The sequence below is a fragment of the Arachis ipaensis genome, chromosome B2 (genome assembly GCF_059453495.1).
Source record: "Arachis ipaensis isolate K30076 ecotype BB chromosome B2, ASM5945349v1, whole genome shotgun sequence".
NCBI classification, from domain to species: domain Eukaryota; kingdom Viridiplantae; phylum Streptophyta; class Magnoliopsida; order Fabales; family Fabaceae; genus Arachis; species Arachis ipaensis.
Window position 1 is genome coordinate 91786256 of NC_142437.1, and position 25512 is coordinate 91811767.

A 25512-nucleotide genomic window follows, 5' to 3' on the forward strand; every position below is an offset into this window, starting at 1 on the left:
ATATAAAAAAAAAATAATAAAGGAGAAAAAAAAAGAAAAAGAGCAAATAATAAAAGGGGACAAAATGCCCCAAAGTAAGTGGTGAAAGCAATGCATATGAGTTGTACTTGAAATTAGAATGCATGAATATGTAGAAAACATGGTTAATGGATAGTTGGATGTGGTATTATGATTACATGGATTGTTTAAGTTAGGTGGAAAGTTTAAGTTAATTAAGGATTCAGATTTTAGTCCACTTGGCCAAATACAATCCTACCTTGACCCTAACCCCATTACAACCCTTAAAAGACCTCTTGATATGTGTATATGTGCATTAAATTTTTGTTGATTGTTAGATGAAGAGCAAGTCTTAGAAAGCAAGGTTAGTAGAAGAATTGAGAGAATCGAACCTTAAACACCTGAGTGATTAGAGTGTATACACTACTAGTAAGGGTTCGATGCTCAATTCCTTGTTCCCTGCTTTCATAAGCTATTTTCTTCTTACAAGTCTATTTGTGCTTCATTTTTATGATTTGAATTAGTGAAATCCAGTTCATATTTGTTCTTGAAAGATTTGTTTATTTTTAACCAAGTAGGTAGAAACATCTTAGCATGTAGTTACATTCAAAGGTTGCATTGCATACTCTCTATCATTCCTCTTCATCTTTATAGTTTCTCTTGAGCTTAACATGAGGATATGCTAATGTTTAAGTGTGAGGAGGTTGATAAACCTCTATTTCATGGTTTATCTTGTGCTCATTTGAGTGGTTTTTATCAACTCTTTACCCACTTATTCATACTATTTGCATGAGTTTACATTCTCCTTCCTGATTTTGTACTATGATTGAAAACATGCTTCTTTGGTCTTAATTTTGATATATTTAATCATCTCTTATTACCATTAGATGCCTTGATATGTGTGTTAAGTGATTTCAGAGATTACAGGGCAGGAATGGCTCAGAGGATGGAAAGGAAGCATGCAAAAATGGAAGGAATACAAGAAGTTGGAGAAACTGCTAAGCTGCCCAGCCTAACCTCTTCGCACTCAAATGGCTATAACTTTAGCTACAGAGGTCCAAACGATGCGGTTCCAGTTGCGTTGGAAAGATAACGTTCGGGGCTTCGATTTGATATATAATATGCTATAGTTCCTCTGACGCTAGGCGACGCGACCGCGTGATCCATGTGGCCGCGTCACAGTGACAAAAAACCAGCGTGGCAAAATTCAAAACCAGCAAATTTTGGACTGTTTTTGACCCAGTTTGCGGCCCAGAAAACACAGATTAGAGGCTATAAAGTGGGGGAATGCATCCATTCATGAGGAGGCTCTCATAATTCACTTTTCATGTTTTAGATGTAGTTTTAGAGAGAGAGGTTCTCTCCTCTCTCTTACGATTTAGAATTAGGACTCTTTTCACTTCATGATTATTTCATCTTTTGCGATCACAGGTTCAATGTTCCTTTTATTTATTTTTCTAATTTAATTTATGAACTCTTCCATGTTACATTTGATGTCTTCATTAGTGCTAATTTGAGGTATTTTCAGGTCTATGATTGCTTTCCTTTATTTAAATAATTTAGATTTTTCCCTTTTGGCTTTGGTTGATTTATTGGTAACGCTTGAGCTGTCAAATAAAGCAGTGGTTGAAATTGAGAGTTGCTCCAATAAATCTAGTCTTTCCATAGAAATTGACTAGGACCTGAGGATTAAGCTAATTAATCCACTTGATTTACCTTCATAGTTAGAGGTTAACAAAGTGGGATTAAAACCCAATTCTCATCGCAATTGATAAGGATAGGACTTCCGGTTCTCATACCTTGCCAAGAGATTTTATTTTATTTTTATTATTATTATTTTATTTTACTTGTCATATAACATATTTCCACCTTACTTCCTAAACCCCAATTTACAATCTTCATAACCAATAATAAGAACATACCTCCCTGCAATTCCTTGAGAAGACGACCCGAGGTTTGAATACTTCGGTTATCAATTTATTTAGGGGTTTGTTGCTTGTGACAACCAAAATGTTTGTACGAAGGGATTTTTGTCGGTTTAGAGACTATAGCTACAACGCGACTGTTTTTATGACATTCTTTACTGGCAAAAATCCTAACGTCACGGACATGTGGGAGGCATTTTTCCCACATGACGCGGACGTGTCAGCGACGCGGTCGCGTGGGGTGATTTGTGCCAAAGGCACGCCTCCAGCCACGCTCTCGCGTGACTCTCTGTTCAATTTTCTTTTCTTCCCAATGCACTAGCGACGCGGACGCGTCAGCGACGCTGCCGCGTCGCGTGCGTGTTTTTTTTTAATGCAGTATGCAGAATGCAATGCTAATATGAATATGCAAAACTCCAGGTTCAATAAAATAAAATAAAATAAAACTCGAAAACAAATAAAACTAAATAAAAATGAAAAAGGAACGATCATACCATGGTGGGTTGTCTCCCACATAGCACTTTTAGTTAAAGTCCTTAAGTTGGACATTTGGAGAGTCCTTTGTTATGGTGGCTTGTGCTTGAACTCATCCAGGAATCTCCACCAATGTTTGTGATTCCAATGGCCTCCGGGGTCCCAAACAAGGCACGTAAAGCCCTTGAGCAGTTTTAAACAGGTTCTCAGGCTTCCAGTGTGCTGAATGTCAGAACAGACTCCAGGATCCCAAAATTTGCTTTTACACCCGTCTTTGTGTTGATCATCATGATTCCATCTGGGTAGCAAGCAATCTGAATTCCCACTAAAGCGGCCAAACAACTTCCTAGACCCATTCAGTTGAGCTTTACACCAACCCTTGCATTTAAACTTTGAGCACACAACCATGTTGAACTTTGCATGACAACTCCAACTACTAACCATCTTCCTTTTACGCTTAATGCCACAAAGAGCTCTAAGCTGACCATCTATTTCAAGTAAAGCATATTCAAGTGAGCTAATTAAGCTTAAAGATGAAAGATTTACCCACTTGAATGAAGGAATGGATGGCGATGGCTTTGGGGGAGAGGTCTCCAACAGCATTGGCAAGGTGATTTCCAGCTCTAGTCCCTTGAGTTCTTCTTTGACAACTTCCACCTCTTTGCAAGCTTCTTCAATTTCAACCTCTTCCTCTTGGTAGCTCTCTTCCAATCCAATCTCTTCTTCATTGCTCACCAAGGGCATGGGAGGTTGTGCCTCTTTTTCTTGAATCTCCATCTCTTGATCGACCTCTTCCAAGTCCTTAACCATGACATGCCTTGGAGGTTGTACACCCTCCTCAACATCAAATGCAACCGTCTTGGAAGAGGGCTCTATGTCTTGACTTTCCCATGGAGGTACAGCATCTCTTAAGTCTGCAACCACTTCTTCCTTTTTAATAATTGCTACTTTGTCCAGTTGTTTAAGTATAAAATTGTACTCATCCTCGATGATTTTCTTTCCATGACAACTCCTTTCAACTACTCTTTCATCTTTAAGGGTCTCTCCTACCTTTACCCGTAGGGCCTCCTCTAGCTCTTTATGAAGTATGGATTCGCGAAGATGATTCCTTCTTTCCTGTTCCATATCAATAGCATAATTGGGATCATCTTGCTGTTGGATTGATGGATGTGGGTGCTCTTCCATGGAGGGTGGTGATGGGATGAAAAGATCATTATGTGGTTGAAAAGGAAGTGCACTAGAGCTTGAGGATTGAATTTTGGAGGTAGAGGGTTGGTTCATGCGGGATATAAGATTTTGGAGTGTAGAGGTGAGACCAATGATGTTAGAGATGAGTGTATTATTATCCAATGGAGGTTGGGGTGGATCTATGTATGGCTCATTCGATTCATAGGGTGGTTGGTATGGTGGATGTGGGTTAGGGTCATATGGAGGTAAATGGTGTAAAGGGGCTTGTGAGTTTGGTGGTTCAAAGGTATGTTGGGGAGGTGGTCCATAAGCACAGGGTGGGGCTTGTTGGTAATTACAAGGGGGTCCACCATATCTATCAGCTTGGTATGCATTGTAGAGTAGTCCTTGCCCATGATATCTTGGAGGGTGTTATTGCCTAAAGGGTTGATCAGATCCTCTTGGCTCCATCCATCTTTGATTGCTTAGACCTTGATGCATATTCTTGTTATAGCTTCCACTCCTTTCAACAGATTTAGAACCAAATTCAAAGCGAGAGGGGTGAGAATTCATGGTAGTTAATAAAAATTAAAAACGAAAATAAAAACAAATTTAAATTAAAAAGTTATTGAAATTTAAATTTTAAATTTTGAAAATTAAATTTTGAAATTTGAAATTTTGAATTTTAAATTTTTGAAATTTGAATTTTGAAATTTGATTTTGGAAATAAGATAAGATAAGATTTTGAAAAAGATATGATTTTTGAAAAAGATTTGAATTTTGAAATTTAAATTTTGAAAATTTAAATTTTTTTTTAAATTTGAAATTTGAATTTTAAATTTTTAAATTTGAATTTTTGAAAATTAAAATTTGAAATTTTGAAATATGAGTTTTAAATTTTGAATTTTTGAATTTAATAAGGAAAGAGAAAAATAATAAAATGACACCAAACTTAAAATTTTTAGATCAAAACGAAGAAAACAACTAAGAACAACTTGAAGGTCAAGATGAACACGAAGAACAAATTTTTGAAAAAATTTTTAATAACTAAATAAAAACCAATAACCTCTTAATTTATGAAAAAGTAAAAATAAAAACAAAAATAAAAATAAATAAACAAGTAAAAAGCAAATATTTACAATAACCAATAATAAGGCACACGTTTGCAATTCCCCGGCAACGGCGCCATTTTGAAGAACTGAAGATTGATGGTTTAGAAGTTATAGTAAACTCTCGTTGCAAGTATAGTTACTAAACCAAACAATCAACCTTTCTTACAAAAGTTTTGGTTGTCACAAGTAACAAATCCCTTTAAAATTGATAACCGAGTATTTAAACCTCGGGTCGTCTTCTCAAGGAATTGCAGGGAAGTATGTTCTTATTATTGGTTATGAGTCTTGTAAATTGGGGGTTTTGAAAGTAAGGAAGCAGTATGTTAAATGATAAGAAAAATAAAATAGTAATAATAAAATAAACTCTTGGCAAGGTATTAGAATTGGAAGTCCTATCCTTATCAATTGTGATGAGAATTGGATTTTAACCCCACTTTGTTAACCTCTAACTATGAAGGTAAATCAAGTGGATTAATTAGCTTAATCCTCAGGTCCTAGTCAATTCCTATGGAAAGACTAGAGTTATTGGAGCAACTCCCAATTTCAACCACTGCTTTATTTGACAGCTCAAGCGTTACCAATTACTTAACCCAAGCCAAAAGGGAAAAAGTAAATCTACTGGAATAAAAATGTCTTCAGATTGGAAGCAATAGTAACATAAATAAAAGAGAGCAATAATAAATTGAAATACCTCAAATAACATTAATTAAGAGAATTATCTGTAACATAGAAAAGTTTATAAATTAAATTGAGAAGATAATAAAAAAAAAAGTTGAACCTGATAAAAAGGGACAATCATGAAAGCAAGAAAAATCCTAAATCCTAATCCTAAGAGAGAGAGAGGAGAGAACCTCTCTCTAAAAACTACATCTAAATCATAATAATTGTGAATTATGAGCTTCTGATTATGAATGAATGGATTCTCCCACTTTATAGCCTCTAATCTGTGTTTTCTAGGCCGCAAACTGGGTCAGAAACAGCCCAGAAATCGCTGGAGAAGAAATCTGCCACGCTGATTTTTGCCACTACAACGCGTCCGCGTAGAGCATGCGTTCGCGTCGCCTAGCGTCAGAGCAACTATGACATATTATATATCAAATCGAAGCTCCGAACGTTAGCTTTCCAACGCAATTGGAACCGCGTCATTTGGATCTCTTTAGCTAAAGTTATAGCCGTTTGAGTGCGAAGAGGTCAGGCTGGACAGCTTAGCAATTTCTCCAACTTCTTGTATTTCTTCTACTTTTGCATGCTTCCTTTCCATCCTCTGAGCCATTCATGTCCTATAAACTCTGAAAACACTTAACACACATATCAAGGTATCTAATGGTAATAAGAGAGGATTTAATATTAGCAAAGATAAGGCCAAAGAAGCATATTCTCAATCATAGCATAAAATCAGGAAGAAAAATGTAAAACATGCAAATAGTATGAATAAGTGGGTAAAGAGTTGATAAAAACCACTCAATTGAGCACAAGATAAACCATAAAATAGTAATTTATCAGTATTACTTAGACGACCCAGTGTACTTGCTGGTTCAGTTGTGGATATTCTCAAATTTCACACCAAGCTTTTGGCGCCCTTGCCAGGGACTGACGGTGATTGACAACTACCAGTTGTCTGATTGCTTAGATTAAGTATTTTTCTTAGTTTTGTTTGTTTATTTTTCTTTAAATTTTTGAATTAAGTTTTGGTTTATTTTCCCTTAATTTCTAATTTTAAGTATGGTCCCTTAATTTCTATTTTTAAGTTTGGTGTCCCCATAGTAATTTTTTTTTAATTTTCGAAAAATATTAGTGTTCTTCCTAGTTAATTTTGAATTAGTAGTTAATTTTTCTTAATTATTTTCGTTATTTTTAGGTCTATTTCTTATTTTATTCCCCTTGTAAGGCAAAATTCTACTCTACAACTAGAAAAGGCATTTTAGAAAACACTTGTAAGGCTTAAAAGGAAAATATCATAAATTGCAAGAATTAGAATATTTATGTCTACCAAATGCAAGCAAGCAATAATAACAACTAAAATGAACATCAATACACATAAAAAAAAATCAAATTGCATTAAAGAAAAATTGAAATCAACAATTGTTCATAAACTAAAATTAGCAAGAATAAAAAAAACTAACAAATAAAAACTAAACAAACTAAGATGCTAGAACAGTAAGAAGCGAAGAAAACTAAATTAAAATAAGATCAAAACCTAAATCTAAGGAGAAATTAAATTAAAAATCCTAAATTCTAGAGAGAAGTTGGAGCTTCTCTCTCTAGAATTCTACCTAAAACATGGTCCCCAACTACTCTAAGCTACTTCCTACACTACTTGCTTGATCCCCAATGAGTTTTGCCTTCAAATACTTTAGAAATAAGTTGGATTAAGTCCAAAATGGGCTAGAAATCGCGAGTCACGTGTTTACTTAAGTAAACCACGTGCTACAACTCATGCGTACGCATCTGCCATGCGTACGTACAAATCCAAAGAGATGCTTACGCATAAGGCATGCGTACGCACAACCATGAAAATGTCCAATCTTCATGTCTTCATGAATTCTCCACCTTTGGATGCTTTTCTTCATTTCCTCAAGTCATCCTTGCCTTCTAAATCTTAAATCACTAAAACAAACACATCAACGCATCGAATAAGATAATAATGAATTAAATTTAGTAATTTCAAGCATAAAAAGTATGTTTTTCACAATTAAACACAATTAGGAAGAATTCACAAAAATATGCAATTTCAATGAATAAATGAAAGATAAATTTCACTCTTTTTAATCCAAAATTCATCATAAAATATGGATTTATCATGCCCTCCCATCTCGCAGATGATGCATCAGAAATGGTTCCAACACGCTGGCTCCATTTTGCATGTGTTGCATCTGAAATAGTGACAAAATCTATTTCACAGGAGTTCGTGTGAATTGGTCATGCATACTTTGGCAACACTTTCGCATGATGCATATTTAGAGAATTAAAATATTTTTTATTTATATTAATAAAAAAAGCTAATTCAACTAATATTTTGTCAATGTTATCCTTTTGAATCTCTTCTTCTTTCTCAACCCATGTCTTTCTCTTTTCCCCTTTCTTTCTAGTATTTTAAAGTAGATCTTTGTTTTATATGGGAGAGAATAATTGCAGATAGCTCTATTTTATATATTCTCCCTCAGTCGCTCAAAGTGCTAACATTATTATGACAAAAGCATTGCCTGCTACAAATTTTGACATGTTTAAGTGCAAACTCAAGGTTTTTAGATTGTGAAGACTTATGTACGTGGAGGACATGAAGAGTAATGATGATTTATGATAGAATTAGATTGTTATATTGATTTTTATGTAGTCTAAGGATGTTCACAGGTCGAGTTGGTTCGGGTCTAAGAGAAAATAAAAACCAAACTGAATAGATTTTAATTGGTTTGAGTTGATTTGTATTTGTGACTTTTAGTAAGTGGACCTTAACCAATCCGAGCTGATTAAACCTGAATTGGTCAGTTCAGGTAATAGGATATCCGATTAAAAATGAAATTCAGTAAAAACTTAAAAAAAGATAAAAAAAATAAATACTATAAATATGTAATATTAATAAAAAAATACATTATCGATTCAATCTTAGATACTATCATAATTTGGAAATTTTTAAAGTTAAGAGATAAATTTGTATAGATATTATTAAATTTTATTTCTTTTTTAATTAATATTAAACTAATTGGGAATCGGCTTAGTTCGGTTCTGCGATCCCAGAACCTAAACCAATTAAGGTCGGATTTGATCGGATCTGATCCAATTGTACCTTATTACCCATTGGATCTAGAAACCAATATAATCGGATTAGATCGATTTTAGATAGGTAATCGAATTATCCATACATGTGAACAACCTTAAATTGTATCATAAGTATATATAGCTAGTTCTCTTGTAAGTGTGGGTTAGACTTGAAAAACAATTATTCAGTAAAAATAGAGTTCTCTGTTTTTGGCTCTCTACCTTATATCGATTTAATATAACTTTATAATTTCCTATGATATAAAAGTTAGGAAAAACACTATTGATGAATTTTCCGGCTTCGATAGGAAGTGTCGACCAAATTTGTATAAATGATCTCAGAGTAGATATGAGTCTTCTTTTGTGGGTTGTTCTTAGGATTTACAAATTGTGTCTAATAGAAGTGAAAAAAATAACACCTCAGGTAGTCTTGTACATCAAACAAAACTTAGATTCTAACCATATGCCCTGCTTCACGCGCATATTATCTTTGACTATGACTATGAAGATCTTTTTTACTTTGACCATTTGTGCAAAATTTTTTGCATATCAGATATAGTAGATATCTTGAACATTTAAACGAGTTAAAATACGGTTGTTAGTGTTATCTTGAATTAAATATTTGTCGAGGATTTGGTCTTGTGCTCATATCGACATGAAGTTCTTTAGAAAAGTATGAATGCATAAATTTGTAAAAAGAGTGTCAAAACAGGACTTTGTAAATTATTGTTATGATTGAGATTGTAAGACAAGTCGAAGATGCTTTGTGAAGGCATGATCCAAAGGCCTATGATCGAACAGTTTTAAATCATCACGGGCAAGTTCAATTCTTGGCAAGAAAGGTTAATGCTGGTCAAGTGATTTTTAACACTTGGCGAGAAACTACCGGTCGAAGAACTCTATAAATAGGGAATTAAGAGACAAATAAAGAGTAAAAATTTCTTCTCAAAGATACACTTAAACACTCATATATCCTAGAGACTTTTGTATTCTGTTTTAAATTAGATTTAGCATAGGGCTCCTTCCATATTTTACATTTTTTTTTACAATTATGCACTTTATTATTTTTTTGCAAAGTTTCTTTTCTATTGTTTGTTAGTTTGGCCATGTGTGTTCGTTTGAAATTCTATTAAGGACATAAGGTTATGTCTGCAAATTTTAAACACTTTGAAATTTTGAAAAGTGTAAACAATCTTTATTATGTATTGTTCAAGTTAATATTTTAAGATGTTCTTTTATTTTACCTATTTTTATGTTACTTATGATTATTGTCAAGCATCTACTTAATCTTCTTCATTTCTATTTCTAAATTTGATTCGCTTTTTTACTAGTACCCAAAATTGAAGAGTGGTTTTACTTTTAGAATTTAGATCTTGAACCACATATTTTAGATAACTATTAAATTACTTTTTTTAACGGCTGAACAAAGAACTGTAAAATATTTAGTAATTAATTATATATTTGAAATTATATTCTAATTAATAAGTATAAAAAAAGAACATGTTAGTTAAAATTTAATGCATACTATACATTACTCTCTCTCTCTCTCTCAAAATTCTTTTTTGCAAGTTTAACAAAACTATCAGTGGTTACTACAACACTTTTTGATATTATCGACAGCAAAATCGGCAATAATTAATTTTACTGCTAGCTAGACCATCAGTTAAATTATGTAAATGAAACTACATTGATAATTAATTCATTTATTTTATTCAAATTACAAATGATCAAGATGTATATTTATTAATGATTAATTCGTCAGTAAGATTTTTTCCACCCAATGGCGGCAAGCTCGCACCAAAACTTATCAACTGCAACCGAAATAAATTACTGATTCCATCAAGGTTTACCAATGGTAATCTTTGCCACCAAAATGACCGTCAAAGGCTCCATTCGTAATCACGACTAGTCTAGTAGTGTGGTGGAGGGTTGTTGCCACCATGCCAACCTTTGGCAGAGGTAGCCCTCCTCTTCTGGCTTCTCTCTTCTCTCTTCTCCTTTTCTCTTCCTCTTTCTTTCCTATTTCCTCTTCTTGCATGGTTTGATTTTTACCCTGTCTCTCCTCTTCCTTTGCTCTGTTCCTTTTCCTTCCCTTCTTTCCTTCTATTCCTCACCTACTCCTTCTTCTCATCTCCTTAATTTTAATTTTTGTGTTCAGTCTCTATTTGGAGATCTAGATTTTCGTGTGATGATTCTCTTATATATGTGTTTTAGATTTGGTTATATAAGTTCTCCAAATTTAGAAGAAAGATGCCAAAAGGAATATTTCTTTTTTATAGAGGTTTTTACAGACCAAGAAAGTGTTCATATATATCTACTTCTCAGAGGAGCTCAGAAGAAAAAGTATCTCATTGTGTTGCTGCAAATTTATGTAGTTTTTGAAACAAAAGAGACTAAATTATGTCTCTATTTCTGCTTGTTAAGATTTTTTATAATCAAATGTTGCACTTTCTCTCAGTTTATGTTCAAAATAGGAAATATTTATTTATTTTTTTAGTTACAAAACTAATACTTTTGCAGATATCTGCAAGTACCATTTAGCAATTTCTATAAAAAGAAAGTTATCTGTTCGATAAAAAAATGTTAGTTGTTAACAAAATATCAAATGGTGTCTTTTTTGAGAGTGTATGCATATGTTTGGAGTTAATACTCAAAATGGCCTCTGAAATTTGACCCCCAACTCAATTTGGCCCCTCAATTTCTAATTCACCGAATTTTGATTTTGAAACTTTAAGGCGTAACTTGTAACACCTTTACTATCAGAATAATGTCACACTTCTGGCTGCGCCACTCTGATAGCAAGAAGTATTACGATGACTTTCGTATGTATTTAATAATAAAATATGAGCTTTAATTCGAAACCATATCGCTATTTTCTTTTGAAAACCGAAATTACTTTTTATTTCAATCAAATATGCATATGTAACTAAAATCAATCACAATCCTCATATATATACAAAACTCCTTATACAAATAGCTTGCAAATATACATACATACATACATACATATATACATACATACATACATACATACATACATACATATCATTAAAACCCATTTCCCTCTTACAAAATACAATAATAACAAGGGCGAGGGAAAAGTAATAACTAAGCTCGTACAACAATATTGTATAAGCGAAAACGTAAAGATCTCTTCACAAGCTTCTCCATCTATTTCCTAAAAAGGAAAATCTCTAGGGGTTGAGAATATCGTCCTTAAAAGGGTTTTCAGTAAGGGGTTTTTAAGAATTGTCATAAGAGGATATTTAAAAAAAAATTATTTTTCAATTGCAGTGATCGTTGTTCGTCTTATGAATCTTTTTGAAAACTAATAGTTATCATCCAAAAATCCAAACCTGTTCAAAAATCATTAGTTAATTACCCAAAATTCGAATTCATATTTGAATTTATAAAAACTCCAATTAAACACAATATCTCGTAACCTTTCACTACATGCACCAAAGAAATAATTTCATCAAACTGCCACCGATTCATCCTATCATGGCCTCCAGCCCAAACAGAATCACATGATGGCCTCTGACCTAACACAATATCAAATCACACTCCTACCATCATAACCCGAACTGACAGTCACAATCACAAGTAATGTAGTTCAAACACAATCAAGAGCCATTACATCAAGTATAGTAATTAACAATAGAATTATTTACATAGGCAAACCAAGATACTTAAGCACACCCAAACAATGGAAAACAAATGCAGTATGATGCATGTCTATCCTACTGGCTGTGATATCACATTATCGGTTATAATTTGCCAACCTGATGTAACACCCTACCACACAAAGCTTTACGCTTAAGTCGTAAAACAGAGGTGATGTGGTATTACGACCTCTAAAATAAAATAAGTACATATAATAGCAGAAGAGTTATAATATGCTAGGAGCCTTGAAGAAAAGGGGAAAATAAAAATCGCACAATAAAGGCGCAACGCTCAAGGAACGAGTTAACTTACGTGCTAAGAAAACCATAACTATCAAACATAAGCTAACAGAAGTGGGAACAGAGTGCCAAAGATACAAAATATCAAGCTCCTAACTCAGCCTGCGAAGTCAAGACTGGCCGGAGAATATTTACACATATATATACATACATATCCAAAACCCAAAAGTACATATACACAATCCTGCCTCTCCATAAACCTCTAAGAGGATCAAAAAGAATAAGTCATGCGGAGAGAAAACTAAGTACATATATATACATCATAGCATAACAAAATATCCCAGTAACCACTCCGCTTCAAGAGTCCAGACGCCTAACGAGATGCCTCTCGACCTGCATCTGAAAAATAACAACATAGTATGGAATGAGAACCGGAGGTTCTCAGTATGGTAAAGGTGCCACACACATAATATATAAGGTCCTAGGAATGCCAGAGGCAATCCTAGAACGCCGACACTCAGATTGTAGAGCTTAAAGTATTAAACAGAAGTCATAAAAGGTGGTTTCCTAGAAATATTTAATCCTAACTTAACTTAACCTTAAATCTAAGTCCTATACTGCCATTCCTCCATACCTCCAATTCCATCATGTATTTTCACAGACAAATAAACAGATAAAGGCAAACACAAGAAAGTTACAACTACTGCAGGTAACAAATACACATTTAGCATGGCAAATACAGATAGGCACACCCAATTAGAGCACAAGCAAGTAATTCAAGTAATATGCATATGATGCATGCCTGTCCTATGGCTGATGAGACTCATCTGTCGGTTATCCAGCCAACCCGACAAGTCTGAATTGTCCTTAGACTGTCCCCCGACGTGCATCCCCAAGAGTCTATGCATAGATTTTTCTCAAATAATCAATATTGCTCAATGGGGGTAACATTCCCGGGAATTTATATAGTGCCCGGTCACACTTACGTCGTAGGGTCAACAGAGTATCGAGTTTTCAACCTGGTACACGTGGTGGCAAGCCACGGCACTTAATCCAGGGAATCTCGTATCTCAGATTATTCAAATTCATAAGCCATATAAATAATTCAATTAAAATTCATCAACATCCACATCATTCTCAATCACATCTCATTCATCATTATATGTCAATCATATTCAATCATTATCCTTCATTATCACACCTCTCATTCCGTCCATCATTAGTTCCAATTCAAAACATAATTCATTCTTTTCCAAATGAACTAAACTTAAAACATGCTCATTTTCTTAATAACTCAAAATCAAACCATATAACCTTTAAATCTAAATCTTTTTAAATAATCATATAAACAAAATCTCTAATTTTTATAAAATTTCGGCAGCATCTCCTCTAAAACTCGGACTTTGCCACCCTGTTCGGGTCCAAACCTGTATTCTTTTCAATTCAACATACCCTTTCTCATCATCATAACAACCACCACAATAAATCTACCTCAAATCAACAATTAAACTCATACAATATTCAAATCCAACAACCAAAATTCAACTAAGGATCATAGTTCACAAATCCTAGGCTTTTAACACAAAATACCTCATTATCACAACAACCTCCACAATAGTTATACCTCAAATCAATAATTCACCAAATCATTAGTTAATCAACAATAACATTCAACCATAATTCTCTCCAAATTAACATAACAACATTCACCATCCAAAATTAAAAACTAATTATCCAATAAACTTCAACCAAATATATTCATCGATAAATTACTAAACATTAAACATACACCTGCATTCCAACTTATCCAATGGTCATCTAGCCTAAGTTTTCACAGAACATTATATATTAAATGCAAGAAACCTAAACCATACCTTAGCCGATTTCCACGTAACGACCAAAGCTATTTATTCAAAACTAAAACAGCCCCTCAAAACTCAACTAATCCGCTTCCTCCAAGTTCCAGTATTCACAATTTCAAGCTCCAATTATTTATTTTCAACCTAATACACATTCATAATACATATATACTCAATTTAATACTCAAAGCTCAAATTTAATGAAATTAAAATAGAATTATCGTATCCTCACCTTACCCAAGCTTCACATAAGCAAGAGTGAACGTTTCTCTCAAGCTAATTGGATCCTAAAACATCAGAAATCAAAGAAATTCAATATTCCCACTTAAAATTCGAAAATTGGGGGAAGATGAAGCTGAGAGTGATTAAACAAGTTACCTATGAAATTGTTCCGATAGAAATGTAGAGCTCGACGCGGTGAACGCGTGGCCGCAAACGGTGCAGCGATCGGAGCTCGGACGGAGAAGTTACAGGGATCGGAAGATTACCGTAAGGTTTCGGGAGCTTTCATTCTCCCTGGAGCTTTCACGTTGTTCATACGTGAAAATGAGGAAGAAAGGGCTTTCAGCTCATTTAAAGTGTTGGTCCGGTTGGACCGACGGCCCGGTTTGGATCCGGTTCAGCCGGTTCGGCCTATTTGGTCCAATCTTGGACCGATTTCTTCGAAATTAGTGTCAAAATTCTCGTTTCGATGAGCTCTACCCTATTTTGATATAATATTCGCATTTCTAATCCTCCTTATTAAAAAATAATTTATTAACTAATTATCTACTAATTTAACCGGGGTTTACACCTGACACATCCTTTCGAATGTAGCCTTTCTGCCACATTAGGGATATAGTTCTCGGCACACTATCGTTCTGAGTATATAGTGTGTGGCACACTTGCATGCTCATTCCAAGGATATAGTGCCTGGCACACTCTTGTGGCAGAGAAGGTTATGTGAGCGGGGTACTACCCAATCCTCACATGTTTTGAGGATATAGTGTCTAGCACACTATCGTTTCGAGAATATAGTGTTTGGCACACTTTCACTTCATTCTCGAGTTCCACAATTTTCCAAAGACCCAATATCATCTTTCTTCACCAATCGGATTCAAATTCTTTAAATTTACCAAAATCACTAAAAATGAAATTCTTTAATCAAACTTAAAACATAGTTCCTTTCATAGGAATCCGAGCTCAAAATATAATCATTTTCTAGATGAATCAAACTAAAAACAAATTCCTTTTTTGAATAAATCAACCTCAAATCATAATTCCTTTCTTAATAAATCAAAACCAAATAATAAAATCCTTGGATCAAATTTCCTTTTAAATAATGCTTCAAACAAAGTATCAGAGTTCTATAAAAATTTCGACAACATCTCCTCTAAATATGGACTTTGCCACCCTTCAAAGGTTCCAACCAAAACATTTCTCAAACTCTTTCTAACTCATTTCCAAATTCAAAACCACTTCCGATATCTCAAATCAATTCCAATTCTCAACATCATTTCATATAAATCATTATTTCAACAACTCCGACTCAACTCAAGGAAATCAATAAAAACGCAAAATTTTGAACAACCAATCCAGTAATTCACAATAATCCAATAAATCACAATAAATCAACTTCAATTATCAATACACGTTCAAACACTCAATAATCATTATATCACAAATCAGAAACCAATTTAATCAATCAATAAATCAATCATTTATCCAAAACAACACAGTTCAATCCATAAGACTCACATAATCACCAAAAATATATTATTTGGATTAATATCGATTTATAACAATTCTTGAAAATAAAAACAAGTTTAAGGAAAGCGACTCTACCTCGTTCGCAACTTAACTACGTGACAAACTCAGTTTTTCTCTCGGCCCGTGGTGCACGAAATTGTGATCCTTAACAACGGCGCCAGAAACTTGGTGCTCGGAACGTAATTCACACACTTTGTCACAACTTTGCACAACTAACCAGCAAGTGCACTGGGTCGTCCAAGTAATAAACCTTACGTGAGTAAGGGTCGATCCCACGGAGATTGTCGGCTTGAAGCAAGCTATGGTCACCTTGTAAATCTCAGTCAGACGGATTCAGATGGTTATAGAGTTTTAATAATTAAAAGATAAATAAAACGTAAAATGTGATAGAGATACTTATGTAAGTCATTGGTGAGAATTTTATATAAGCGTATAGAGATGCTTTCGTTCCTCCTGAACCTCTGCTTTCCTGCTGTCTTCATCCAATCATTCCCACTCCTTTCTATGGCAAGCTTTGTGTAGGGCATCACCGTTGTCAATGGCTACTTCCCATCCTCTCAGTGAAAATGGTCCAAGATGCGCTGTCACCGCACGGCTATTCATCTGTCGGTTCTCGATCATACTGGAATAGGATTCAGTAATCCTTTTGCGTCTGTCACTACGCCCAGCACTCGCGAGTTTGAAGCTCGTCACAGCCATCCCTTCCCGGATCCTACTCGGAATACCACAGACAATGTTTAGAATTTTCGGACCTCAAGAATGGCTGCCAATAGTTCTATCCTATACTACAAAGACTCTGATCTCACGATCAGAAGGCTAAGAGATACACATTCAAGCTTGTTTGCATGTAGAACGGAAGTGTTTGTCAGGCACACGTTCATAAGTGAGAATGATGATGAGCGTCACATAATCATCACATTCATCATGTTCTTGTGTGAGAATGAATATCTTAGAGAAGAAATAGGCTTGAATTGAATAGAAAAACAATAGTACTTTGCATTAATTCATGAGGAACAGCAGAGCTCCACACCTTAATCTATGGTGTGTAGAAACTCTACCGTTGAAAATACATAAGTGAAAATAGGGTAGCCATGGCCGAGTGGCCAGCCTTCCATGGAGGTCTAAGATAGCATAAAACTAATCAAAGATCTGATCCAAAGATCCATATACAATAGTAAAAAGTCCTATTTATACTAAACTAGTTACTAGGATTTACAGAAATGAGTAAATGATGCAGAAATCCACTTCTGGGCCCACTTGGTGTGTACTTGGGCTGAGCATTGAAGCTTTCACATGTAGAGGTCTTCCTTGGAGTTGAACGCCAGTTTGTAACTTGTTTCTGGCATTTAACGTCAGAATAGGGCAGAAAGCTGGCGTTGAACGCCAGTTTGCATCGTCTAAACTCGGGCAAAGTATGGACTATTATATATTTCTGGAACGCCCTGGATGTCTACTTTCCAACGCAATTGAGAGCGCGCCGTTTGGACTTCTGTAGCTCTAGAAAATCTACTTTGAGTGTAGGGATGTCAGAATCCAACAGCATCTGCAGTCCTTCTTCAACCTCTGAATCTGATTTTTGCTCAAGTTCCTCAATTTCAGCCAGAAATTACCTGAAATCACAGAAAAAACACACAAACTCATAGTAAAGTCCAGAAATGTAATTTTATTTAAAAACTAATAAAAATATACTAAAAACTAATCAAATCATACTGAAAACTATGTAAAAACAATGCTAAAAAGCATATAAATTATCCGCTCATCAGCCCGCAACGGTGGCAGCCACAACGTCAGCTCCAAACCACTTTTGCAACAACCACAGCAACTCCAATCACAACATATAATAACCAAAAATCAATCTTATAGAAAATAACGCCGCCAAAACCTCAGCTAAGATAATAGAATAGTGACAAAAGGACTTTAGGAACGAAAAGCTTACCGCAACTAAGAAGAAACTGAACCAAGTAGCTGCAGAGCGGCTCAACAGCGTCAAAATAGCGACGGAGCATAGCTCCTTGAACGGCAGTGGCGTGGGACACAACTCCTCCTCTTCAAGCTCGACAATGACGTGTGAAGAAGTGCCCCTTCCTTCTATTCTTCTCGGCGGCTCTGATGGCTGTGACAACAACGCCGTCCTTCCCCCGTGCGCGCCCTCTTCCTCTCTTGTTGGGCTCCTGCCTCGCGTCTCTCTCCCCTTAGCAATGTGCAACGGCGAGCAGCGACGCTTCCTCTCTCCCAGCTCGGCAACGACGGCGACGATTCCTCGTCATGGTCGCGCTCCACCTTTCGATAACATCAGCGCCGACTAGTGGCTAGCTAGGTGCGACGATTGCGCGGTGGTGGCGCGGCTCCCTCCTTCCTTCTCCCTTCTTCTCCCTTGCAGGGCAACTCCCTCTCTTATCTGATTCACAGTATGTGTATGGGTTGGGTTGTGTTTCCGTTGAGAGAGTGAGGAAAGGAGGGTTGGGGTGGCGGCTAAAGGGTTTGGGTTAGGGTTTTGTTATGTTAAAATTAGGGTTGGTGAGTTAAAAAGGGCAAGGATAATTTTTGGTAATTTCAAATAAAAATAGGGATAACATAGTAATTGGAAACCAATTTTAATCTAATAATATTTATGTATAGAAACTATTTGTTCATCAATTTACAAATTATTTTCTAATAAATACTCTAATCCAAGAATTAGAGATAATCAAATTAATTTTCTTGAAATTATAAAATAAAATTAAAAATCTAATTATTCAAATTAAAACATATAAAATCCTCGTTATTTTAAAATCACTAAAGCTTTAAATTAATAATAAGAAAGTACTCAATTAATATAAAAATCTCTGAAAATATATTTTCGAATAAATAAAATAAATCATAAATGATTTATTATTTAATTTTCCAAAAATTTGGGATCTTACATTCTACCCCACTAATAAAAATTTTCATCCTTGAAAATTAACATAATACACAAAACATTATAAAGTCTCAATACTTTACTTTAAAACATCTTATAGAAAAGCAAAAAGTCTCAGCATATAGATATATATATACAGTTTCAAATACCAAGATGTTCATATAGCATAAAACATGTATGGAGAAAAATTGTGGTACGAAGCAGAAGATACAAGGTAGGCTCGATGCAAAAAGGTTACAAGGCAGACTGGTATTAGAACGACGGGTATATCATCTGCACACCGAATTCGTACCAACTCCAGAGCTTCAACTTCCCAACCTTCAACTCCTAACATTTTTCCAAACCCTGCGATATGCATTATCTATGATTTCTATCTCATCTATGATAACCCGTTAATGCTCTCATGTTCATAAACCATCAGTATCAAGCTGGCCAAACTTAATAACATCAAGTATGTAATGATAACCAAACGGAATTAATTAGTAGATTGTCATGTACATAAAGCTCTAACTCTTGTCATCGGGACAAGACTTACAACAAGACAGATACTCAGAATATGCAGTGAATCATAGTCATTGCATTCCCAAGGCTCTAACAGAAACGAACTGCTCTGATACCATAATATAACACTCTTACTACCAGAATGTCACGCTTCCGACTATGCCACTCTGATAGCGAGAAGTATTACGACGACTTTCATATATATTTAATAATAAAATATGAGTCTTTAACTCGAAACCGTATCGCTGTTTTCTTTTAAAAACCAAAACTACTTTTTATTTCAAGTAAACATGCATATGTAACTAAAATCAATCACAATCTATATATATATATGATATGGTCGTCATTGATACGAGCTATAACTCGGCCTCATGACCGTTATTGGCAGTCACCATAACTCGTCATTTTCTGTTATTGCTCGGATTTTATGAGCTATAACTCGGTGACATCAATACTCTTATCATAACCGACGTCTCAAACGGCATAATAAAATCGGTTACAAAGCCAATCATCTCAGAAACCGACAATCTATCACCTAGAATGTAACGGACGAAGAATTCTCTATAAAAGAAAGGTAAAGCATCTCTTTGATAAGAAGTTCTGAACTTAACACTATACTAACTTAAGCATTGGAGTGCCTTTGCAGGTACACTCCCCCATTTTTTCATTACTCGTACTCTCATACAACACGGAGAAAAGCTCGGATTCAAGAGTTGGACGTTCAGCCTCCGAGTACTTTGCTCGGTGGATACTGGGTAGTTAAAACTGATCTATTTCACAGGCAAGATCAATTGGCGCCCACCGTGGGGCCGAGAAAATCATACTTTTTCTTTTGGTCTCATTACCTCCATTCACACCCATGGCTGACGCACCACCTCCTTCACTGTCCGAACTCATGCGAATGGTGGCTGATCTACAACAAGCCAATCAACGAATGGCCAACGAGAATCAAATAATGTCTGCCCAAATCGCTGAAATAAATCACGCTCAGATTGAGCACAACGATACTCGCCGCCAGCAACCAGAATATGAGGAACATCAATCCCAACCCTCTCATGTGTCGGAGACTGTCCGAGCCGAAGAACCTCAACTTGAAGATGGAAAGGAAGAGGTCGACGACCTTGTAGGACCTTTCACAGAGGAAGTAATGAACTTTGAATTACCAAAGAGGTTCACTTTGCCGCTGACCCTCACACCTTATGATGGACTCGGAGACCCAAGGAAGTTTCTTAAGAAGTTCCGATCAATAATGATCGTCAATGGTGCATCAGATACAGTTTTATGTCGTTGTTTTCCGAATTATTTAGACGGCCCTGCACTTGATTGGTTGTGTGCTTTGCCTGCAGGTTCCATTTCTCATTTTCAACAGCTGGCGAAGTTATTCAAAGAACATTTTGCCGGGTCCGCAATTTATTTGCACGACTCCGATTACTTGAATACTATCAAGCAAGGACCGAATGAAAGCTTGAAGGACTACATGACCCGCTTCACCAAGGTCGTGATCAGTATACCTGACCTCCACCCCGAGGTCCACCTACACGCAATCAAAAGCAGACTTCGACCTGGAAAGTTCCAGGAAACAATCGCAGTAGCCAAGCCAAAGACTCTTGCAGAATTTCACGAGAAAGCAAAAGGACAAATTGATATTGAAGAGCTCAGACAAGCTCGGAGAACTGACAAGTCACACTTCCGAGAAGACAAAAAGAGCTCGGGTAGTAAGAAAAATCTTAAACTAACGCCTCGATTTGATTCTTATACGCAGTTCAAAACCAAGAGAGAAGACATAATCAAAGAGATCTTGAACTCAAAGCTGATCAAACCACCAAGGAAAGCTGGCACCTATCAAGATGCAAAGAATATAGACAAATCCAAGTACTGCGCTTTCCATCAGAAGCACGGCCACAACACTGATGATTGTGTAGTCGCCAAGGACCTTTTAGAACGATTGGCAAGGCAGGGACACCTCAACAAATACATTGGGGGTCACATCCAAAAGCGTGCCCCCTTCCACAACAAACGATTCCCCCGAACAACCAAACCGAGGAAAAGATAAGGGACCTTCAAGCCACTACGAAAGGCCCCGAGGTATAATAAATTGCATTTCAGGAGGATACGCTAGTGGCGGATCCACGAATTCGGCAAGGAAAAGGACGTTCCGAGCAATATGCTCGGTACACGGACCACAACAAGATGCTGAAATGACTTGTCAACAACCAGAAGTTACCTTCACATACGCCGACTTCAACTCCAACATACAAAATCTAGACGACCCTGTGGTAATTACTCTTCAACTAGGGGATTTATTGGTAAGGAAAGTACTCTTGGACCCCGGGAGCAGTGCCGACGTTCTGTTCTATTCCACATTTCAAAAAATGAAGCTCAGCAACAACATACTACAGTCAACAGGAGGAGACTTGGTCGGATTCTCAGGAGAACGGGTTCCAATAATCGGTTCAGTGTGGTTACAAACCACACTGGGTGAGCACCCTCTTTCAAAAACTAATGATATTCAATATTTAGTAGTTGATTGCTTCAGTCCTTATAACCTTATCCTCGGCCGACCTTTTTTGAACAAGTTTGGCGCAATTGTTTCCACAGTTCATCTGTGTGTTAAGTTTCTCCTGCAGAACGATAAAGTCGTAACAATCCACGGAGATCATAAGGAAGCACGGCAATGTTACAACATCAGCATGAAATTTCAAAATCGTCCAAAGCAACAAGTCAACAATGTCGACCTCAAACAAAACGGCCACCCACTTGCCGACCTTGACCCAAGAGCCGATTTTCTCGAGCGCCCAAAACCTTCCGACGATCTACAAAAAATATATTTTAATAATGACTCTAACAAATTTACTTATGTAGGTACCTCAATCAACGCATCAGAATTACAGGCCATCAGGACCTTTTTGCAAAATCAATCCGACCTTTTTGCATGGACACCTTCAGACATGCCCGGCATTGACCCACAAATCATCAGTCATAAGCTAGCAATAAACTCGGCAGTCTGACCAGTACAGCAGAAGAAAAGGAAACTCGGCGAGGAAAAAAGAAGAGCCTCACTAGAGGAAACCTAAAAGCTCATCAACGCAGAATTTATCAAAGAAATCAGATTTACTACCTGGTTAGCCAACTTGGTAATGGTAAGAAAATAAAACGGTAAGTGGCGCATGTGCGTCGACTTCACTGACTTAAATAAAGCATGCCCTAAGGATTCTTACCCTTTACCATCCATAGACTCTTTAGTAGATAACGCGTCAGGTTATGCTACTTTAAGTTTTATGGACGCATACTCAGGGTATAACCAAATCCTCATGCACCCCTCTGATCAAAATAAAACGGCATTCATTACTGATTTCGGTAACTATTGTTATAAAGTTATGCCATTTGGATTAAAGAACGCAGGTGCAACTTACCAACGTCTTATGGACAAGGTCTTCGCCAAATAGATCGGCAGAAACATTGAAGTCTATGTCGATGATATGGTCACCAAAACACAAATCGGAAATAGTCACGTCAACGACCTTACAGAAATATTCGGCCAAATTCGCCACTACAACATGTGCCTCAATCCCGAGAAGTGTGCATTCGCCATTCAAGGGGGTAAGTTTTTAGGTTTTCTACTAACACGCAGGGGAATAGAGGCAAATCCAGACAAATGCCGAGCAGTTCCGGACATGGCCAGCCCAAGAACAGTCAAAGAAGTTCAGCGCCTCACAGGAAGACTTGCAGCGCTCTCCAGATTTGTTCCCTGCCTAGCTTCAACATCAATCCCCTTTTTCCAAACAATAAAAAAGAAAAACAAATTTCATTGGAACAACGATTGTGAGAGAGCTTTTTCAAAATTAAAAACAACTCTCTCACAACCGCCGATTCTGCAAAAGCCCCTATAAGGGGAAGATTTATTTCTATACTTATCAGTTTTTGATTGGGCAATAAGCTCGGTTCTTGTCACAGAGAGAGACAAAATTCAGCATCCAATATATTTTGTGAGTAAAACACTCCAGCATGCCAAGCTCAATTATCCGAGGATAGAAAAACTCACATTAGCTCTGATATTCTCGGCACGGCGACTCCGACCTTATTTCCAAAGCCACGTCATTCATGTCAGAACAGATCACCCATTAAGGCAAGTGTTATACAAACTAGAAATTGCAGGAAGACTAATAAAATGGGCAGTCGTATTATCTGAATTCGACATCAGGTATGAACCCAGGGGACCGATTAAGTCCCAATTCTTGGCTGATTTTATTGCCGAACTTACAGTACCTTCAGAAGAAGACCATACAAAGCAATGGACTTTGTACGTGGACGGCTCCTCCAATAATGGGGGCTACGGAGCAGGAATATGCCTGGAGGCCGAAGATGGCTTCATACTGGAACATTCTTTACGTCTAGATTTCAAAGCCAGCAACAATCAATCCGAATATGAAGCACTAGTCGCCGGGCTCCGACTTTGTCTAGATCTCCAAATATCGGCGATAAAGGTATACTGTGACTCTTTATTGATTGTACAACAGGTAAACGACCTTTTTCAGGTCAATGATTCTCTTCTATCTAAATATCTACTTTTAGTTAAAAAGTTAATTTCAAAATTTTCCAAATTTGAAATACAACACATCCCACGCGAACAAAACCATAAGGCTGATATTTTATCTAAGCTGGGTAGTACACAATCCGAGTTATCTACATTGCATCAATTTACCTTTACATCTCCAAGTGTTACTCTAACAAATGTGCTAAGTGTTACACAGGAAAAAGATTGGAGGAACAACTTCATACAATATTTGCAAACAGGAAATATACCAAAAGAGGTGGACAATGTCAAAAAATTCCGGAGACAAGCATCTTCCTTCACAATACTCAACGGAACATTGTACAGACGAGGATACACTCGCCCATTACTAAAGTGTCTCAACAAGCCCGAAGCAGACATAGCACTAGCAGAGGCACATGAGGGAATCTGCGGAACACACACAGGTGCACGAAGTTTAGCATCGAAGGTCCTTCGAGCCGGTTTCTTCTGGCCGACTTTAAACCAAGATAGCCAACAAAAGATCCGAACATGTAACAACTGCCAAAAACATGCACCACTAATACACATTCCGGCCGAGCAGGTACATCACTCTGATATCAGCTGGCCCTTCAACCAATGGGGTTTAGACATACTCGGTCCGTTTCCGACGGCACCGGGTCAGGTAAAATTCCTCGTCGTAGGAATCGATTATTTCTCAAAGTGGGTGGAAGCCCAACCTCTGGCGAGAATAACATCCCAACAAATGATTTTTTTCGTTTGGAAAAACATTATTTGTCGTTTTGGAATACCTAACCATATCATTACTGACAATGGCCGCCAGTTCGCCGATCAGAAATTTTAATCCTTTTTTGCAGAATCCTAAAATCAGACAACATTTCGCTTCAGTAGAGCATCCTCAAACAAATGGACTAGCTGAGGCGACAAATAAGGTCATCCTACATGCACTTAAGAAAAAGCTAGATGACGCCAAAGGCCTCTGGGCCGAGCTAATACCCGATGTCCTCTGGGGGTATAACACAACTCCACAGTCATCAACAAGAGAAACACCATTTTGGCTGGTATACGGCTCTGAAGCAATGATACCACTGGAGATCTCCCAGAGCTCCATCAGAACTTACCTCGGCAATCAGGAGGAAGCTCGGAGATCCGAGCTCGATATCATCGAAGAAGTAAGAGACATCGCCACATTAAGGCAACGCGCAACACAGCAAGCATTAGCTCGCCAATACAACAAATCAGTTAAAAGCAGATCATTTATGAAAGGAGACTTAGTACTTCGTAAAACGGAAACTGCTCGGAAACCACCCTCACATGGAAAGCTCGCAGCAAACTGGGACAGTCCATACCGAATATCAGAAGTACTCGGCAATGGAGCATACAAACTCGAATCAAAGATGGTAAAGTACTACCCAATACCTGGAATGTATCTTCCCTAAAGAAGTTCTATAGTTAACAGTTAGGGACAGGCTAGTACTCTTTTTCCTACTACCAAGTTTTTGTCCCAAAGGGTTTTGCTTGGAGAGGTTTTAACGAGGCTAGCCTACCTGCAAATTTGTATTCAAAAGAAATACGAATTTATAATCTATCTCATTCTATTCAATCATGCGATCTATCTTTTTCATCACTATCCATTATCA

At 36.6% G+C, this 25512-nt stretch overlaps 2 protein-coding genes across 2 annotated transcripts; both read left to right on the forward strand.

The window, feature by feature from the left end:
• The first annotated feature begins 20200 nt into the window (after positions 1-20200).
• On the forward strand, positions 20201-21394 carry LOC107627399 (uncharacterized). The gene has a single exon (XM_016330234.1). It carries the CDS (start codon positions 20201-20203, stop codon positions 21392-21394), a length of 1194 nt encoding a protein of 397 aa, XP_016185720.1.
• Positions 21395-22820: 1426 nt separating this feature from the next.
• LOC148574844 (uncharacterized) lies at positions 22821-25311 on the forward strand. Its single transcript, XM_088505969.1, has 4 exons — positions 22821-23163; positions 23605-23825; positions 24093-24536; positions 24730-25311. Exons 1-4 carry the CDS (start codon positions 22821-22823, stop codon positions 25309-25311), a joined length of 1590 nt encoding a protein of 529 aa, XP_088362095.1.
• Positions 25312-25512: the final 201 nt, after the last annotated feature.